The 6,000-nt window shown below is 43.5% G+C and overlaps 1 protein-coding gene across 1 annotated transcript in view; it reads left to right on the forward strand.

Annotated features, from left to right (window-relative positions):
• The window catches only part of LOC111590160 (uncharacterized), a 35,544-nt gene extending 34,026 nt beyond the window's left edge, over positions 1-1,518 (forward strand). Inside the window, exons 3-4 of the mRNA XM_023301084.1 lie at positions 1,133-1,378; positions 1,476-1,518. Of these exons, the coding sequence (XP_023156852.1) occupies positions 1,133-1,378; positions 1,476-1,518 (289 nt within the window). The remainder of the gene's footprint in view (positions 1-1,132; positions 1,379-1,475) is intronic.
• The last annotated feature ends 4,482 nt before the right edge of the window (positions 1,519-6,000 follow it).

Raw genomic sequence — 6,000 nt, forward strand, 5'->3', positions numbered from 1 at the left:
CAAGAACGAAGCATATTGATATACAGCATCACTTCTTGAGAGATCATGTTGAAAAGGGAGATATCTCTATATATTCGATTGGCACGGATGATCAATTGGCCGATATATTTACAAAGCCATTAGATGAAACGAGGTTTTGCAAATTAAGAAGTGAAATGAACGTGATAGATCTCTCAAACGTGGCTTGAGGTTGAATACACATGTGTAGTATTGCATTTAGATTCCAAATGTGCTCTCTAGGCTATTTAATGGATATTTTTGATGATTTTTTGATTCTTGCTTGATCTAAACAGTTTTATATGAAAATTTGTGTTACTCAAGTACATAATGTGTATATGCATGCATACTAACCCTTGGATTGGTCAAAATATCCATATTTGAGTGATAAACCAAATTTGAAATTCAAAATCAGAAAGTGGACAAAGTTTGGATATTTGAGTATCAGGTCGCGGACCGTCCGGGTAATGACTGCGGACCGTCCGACGTATCAGGTTCTGGACAGTCCGAGTCAGCAGAGCAGACTGTCTGAATTGACAGGGCGTGGACCATCCGCAGACCCCACGCGCGACCATCCGTGACAGACAGATAACTTGGGCAGAGGCAGTCAGATTGTCACTTTCAACTCTTGTCTCTTTCTCTCTCACACTCCACATGCCAAAGGTGATTCTTGTCGTTTGTGAGCGGACGGTGAACCGAAATTGCGCACGGACTGACCGGGAGATTGTTTGGAGTTCATCAACCATGTCTTCATCTCGGTATTTCAAATCTCATGGAATATGTCTAATTTATTCAAATTTGGGGATTCATAGGTTTTTCTCTCTGATCTAGAATTAGGCAGTGGAATTACAATTTTGATTGGTGGAATTGCTCGTGTTACTCATTGTGAATATGATGCAAAAATTTGAATGGATTTGGATGGTTATTTTCTGTCAAATCAATGATTGGATGGATGGGGGCGGCTAGGGTTCTAGAAATCGCCTCTGGACGGTCACGGACCGTCCGCCAAGATGGCGCGGACAGTCCGGCCCCCTAGCGCGAACAGTCCGGTCCGTGACAGAAACTTACACTTCCTTTCTCTATGTTGTGACATCATCAACTATTAACCAGTGGATATTCCTCATATATATTGCAGTGGTCTGGGTGGTCTTAAGAAGAAGCTTGCAGGCCGTTTTCAGTCAAAGCGTCGTCGTGCAGATGATGCAGATTATAATCCAGCTACAGACTCTGAGGCCCAATCATCAGCTGGGGGTAGCATTTCTATGGACACAGAGGATGCTCCACACGCTCATCCAGATTATCCAATTGATGTCACAGGATGGACATATCCCAAGAGAAGATTCTCTATGGCTGAGTACTGCTCCAGGAGGACAATTAAGCAGTATGATCTGCCCTCTCATACAAACATTCAGTTTTTTCATACTCAGCTTCAGTTTGATGTCTTCTGGCCAGTTCTCCTCTGTCTTCGACAATTTCAGCACCCATTACTACAGCATGTACCCTCCACCTAGTGATCAGTGAGACCCCTCCTTTGTGGCATCTGATGCCAAAGGGGGAGAGAAGAAGCTGAAGTTGGAGATGTCATAATCAGGGGGAGCTCATGTGGACATTGAGACTTTGCATATGCATGTTTACTATTTGAACTTTTTGTCTTATTCATTTGTTGAACTATGTCTTGTGTTTGTGGACAAATGTCTGGTGATATTTTGTGGATCGAACTATGTCTGTTAAATCTTATGTTTCTATTAGTTCGAATTATCCTGTGAATGGTTGATCGAGGAGTGATTAAATTTGTTGCGCTTATTTCACATAATACTTCTTGTATGCCTCGATAATAATGATTGTAGGAAGATCTCCATCAAAACTCCGATCGATTATGTGTGTCATATCTTCAACTAGAAATATCATGCACACATATAGGGGGGCTATTCCTACACTCTGAGTTTTGTTGAGACTTATCTATCTCTCAGATGGAACTTCAAATCAAGATAAGTCTTTTGAAACTCATCTCTAAAATCCTTCTTATATCTAGGGTATGAGGAAGATTTGAAAATAAAAACCTCTCTTGGATAAAATGTGTAGTGTTGTCATCAATTACCAAAAAGGGAGAGATTGTGAATCATCTAGGCCCCTTAGTGATGTTTTGGTAATTAATGACAACTATTTGTGGACTAACAGTTCTTAGAGAAATAAGAATGCAGGTTGGACCACAGAGAATAGAAAATCTTGGAGACTTATAAGCATTGGTTGTGGATCAAGTGAAGGCAAAGGTATAACATAGGTTTTTGTTTTTGCCGATCTCCAGGAGTTTAGAGAAGACATTTGACCGGATTAGTAGGCTAGATGGCCGTACTATTAAGAGGGGTCAATGACTTTGGTCTGTGTAAAACTTAGTGCCTCATAGAGCATCAAGTGGTTGCATTTGCATGAGGTCTAACAGCGCTTCTGGTTTCGAGAGTTAAAAAATATTTTCGAAAGCGAGTTTGAAAAGTTGTTAAGTCATGGGGTTGGTGGACCGTCCGCGATCTATCCAGAGGGGTCCGAAGTATGTTCAATTCGGGCTGGTCCTGTATGTTTGTACTGCAGACCGTCCGCAGTCCTGACCAGAGAGGGTCGCTCTCTGCACAGTCCCTGTATAATTGTGCGGACTGTCCGGCCGGGGTCGGCAGACCATCCGCAGGTGCCAAATTAGTTTGGGCAGGGACTGTGTGTTTTTGGGCACTTGTACTACGGACTGTCCGGGGCCTAAGCCTGGACAAGACTAACTCCCAGGTCCGGACCGTCCGGCCTTGTATGGCGGACAATCCGCGTGTGTTAGCTCATCGTGGTCAGATCTTTGGTGCTCCATGTTGCCAGGTTTCGGACGGTCCGGCCAAGGTTGGCGGACTGTCCGGACTTCGCTTTTTCTGACAGCTCTGACATATTTCAAATGAGAAATCTAGTCGTTACTTGTATGGCGGACCGTCCGGCCTAAGGGCGCGGACCGTCCGCGTGTGCGCAGAAGTTGTGCTAGTTGCACATAACGGTTAGAAATGTGAAGTGGGCTATAAATAGAAGCGGAGCTCGTGTGTGAGAGCTCTCTTGGCCATTCCTTACACACTTTGAGCTCATTTGTGATCCTCCCACTCATTCTCTCACACTCCTTGCTTGAGATTGTATTCTAGTGAGATATTGAGAGCTCCTAGTGCTTTTGCATCCATTGGTGATTCTTGAGGCACTAGGTGGTACACCGGGCAAGCGTCATCGGCTTGTTACTCTTGGAGGTTGCCGCCTCCTAGACGGCTCGGGTGTTGTCTCCGTCGAGCTCTCCAAGAAGATTGTGGAGGAGCCGCGGTGTCGATTGTGAGGGGTTCGCGCCTACCTCGCCGGAGCGGCAAAGGCGACGCTAGTGGAAATGAGGTATTGAGAGATTTCTTGTCCACTTGGCTCAAAGATCAAGCCGCGTCTTGATAGAGGAGCAAGTGAGAGCTTGAAGTCCACCTCAACGTGGATTAGGGGTGATCGGTAAATCACTGATACCACGGGATAAAATCTGGTGTCTTTCTCTTCTCGCATTACTTATTACCGTGCAAGTAATTAGTATTTCGTGTATTGTCTCTCTTGTATACAATTACCATAGTTGTTTCTCATAGATTGCTTACTTGTTGTCACTAGAGAATTTATACCTCTTGTCATATTGATTAAATTTCTCTAGTGTTTTTTATTTTAGTCAAAACCGTCTATTCACCCCCCCTCTAGCCGGTGTCCTAGATCCTACACCCACGCTCAGCGCCCGCACAGCTACTGCCCGGTGGGCCGCAGCGCCTGAGCAGGCGACCCCACCTGCGCACCTACAACCAAACCACACGTATCTTAGTGTTTAAAAATAAACAATAATTATATAAAAAATAGTACAAAGCGAACACTTGAACTTACATCTCTGTCCTAAAATTTGGGGCTAACCATCATACTACACCTACCTTATTTAAATAACTATCTCAATACTTATTTATATGATATAAAAAATCATAGCAAAGCATGGACAACAGGCTAGTATATATGGTTATGTTTGATATTACAGTCAAAACAATTTTATTTATGGTTTCTATAGTAGAACATATTTTTAGCTTTATTTTGTTCAGATAAAAATCATTTATTTAATATTCTTTACTCACTGTGGAAAATGATAAAATATTTATTGTATCATTTTTCCTTCACTTACTTTCCTCTGTTTCTTTACTCGACTTCACATTAGCTCCAAGTTTCACATAGCCAAAGAGGTGTTTGAATGCATTAGAACTAATAGTTAGTTACTAATATTAGCTATGTACATCTAAACGGTACAATTTAAAATATAATTAATAATTAGTTATATCCCAAATATTCATTAGTTCCCTAGCTACCCACACCGGCTAAAACCAGCTAACGAGTCCGACCCCTTTCTCCCCACCGACCCGAGACCGCGAGAGCCAGGCGCCGCACTTCACGGCGACGCCAAGCCGGTAGGGTGGGACGTGTCTCGCCGGCAGCCCGTCTCCACTGGTTCACTCCATCGCCATTGTTGGTCCCCCACCGGCCACCGCGGCAGCCCTACGGCGCCGTTGTGCCCTACACCGCCGCCACCGTCCACTGTTCCAGGTAACGCCCCCTCTCCCAGTCCTCTGTGTTTCATTCTCTTGGATTTTCCATGTCTCCTACCGCTGCAAACATGTGGGAGTGCTTTCGAGGAATGTGTGTGTGTGTGCTATGTTCGAATCGGCCAGGTGGGGAACATGGTTAGGGTGTTGCAGGAACAACAGGGAACTCGAATGCCTGGCCATGGGCACGAGCATGGCCGCCACTCAGTACACATGAGTAGTCTAGAGTGATGGATGCTCTCGATTATATGTTCACTTTGTTTTGCAATTAACTGATGTTCACTTTGTTTTGCAATTAGCTGATTATATTTCCAAGTGAACATATAGTCCAGTTAATTTATTTCTCACAGTTTTGCCAGCGAGTGATATCGTCAGACCATCCAACCTACAGCTTACCATGGTTGAGATAGTAGCTGACCACATTACCACCTAACAGTAGCTTCAGATAGTAGTTGATTGAGCTATGGTTTTCATTCAAATTTTCAGCTCTAATCAAGATTAATTGTGAGCAAAGTTTGCCCTCCAAACAACAGTTTCCTATAAAGTAACAAGATTTTTAGAGGGGGATATAAACCAAACATAATATTGGCTATTAGTAGCCTACAAAAAAACATCAGTAGCATCACAAAAAAGAATGTGTCCAAGACACCGAAATGTAAAGATGAAACCTTAAGGGCAAGAGCATAACAACATAATCAATTTGTCAAAACAAAAGTAGCAGCCAACATAGGAATCATTTACACCATGCTCTACACATCTGTGAAACAGATATTTCATGTAACCAAACCAATTGTGCTAGGAGTGGATTTGTGGGTGCTTTTTAGCTGTATGACAAGTACCTAGTTATCTTAGCTATGGATACCTTTTTGTAATGTTGGACTCCTCTATTTGATGAGATGTATTATGAGTATAGGTTGGTTGTATATACTCGTTCGTTATTGACTGTTTGGTCTCTCTAATTGTAGCCATGTTCTTCGATTCCGACGAGGCTGAGTACCACACAACCCCTATTAGTCTCCCTCAAATCGTGTGAACAGGGGTATCTTCTTAGATGAAGTGGCGCCAATTCTTCATAGGCAGCAGTTTATCCCTTCTCTATGATCTGGTAGAGTGGACGAGTTGGACCTAAACTCTAGCGACATGGAGTTCCAGAACATTGCATCATTTCAAGACCTTCGTCGTTCCTAGTTCGCTGCCAACTACTATGCTACTCCGGTTCGTGATTGTTATGATTGCTAGATCGATGAGGGATTGGAGAGGGGTTATCGATGGGCAGGAACGTCGGCTGGGGGCCTCTGCCCACGGCCGAGCAAGAGGAGGGTTTCTCCCTTCTAATTCTTGCCTACTTTATTTCTCATCCATTGATTCATAAATAGGCCGATTGACC

Source organism: Zea mays, chromosome 9, assembly GCF_902167145.1.
Source record: "Zea mays cultivar B73 chromosome 9, Zm-B73-REFERENCE-NAM-5.0, whole genome shotgun sequence".
In the NCBI taxonomy this organism is placed as follows: Eukaryota; Viridiplantae; Streptophyta; class Magnoliopsida; order Poales; family Poaceae; genus Zea; species Zea mays.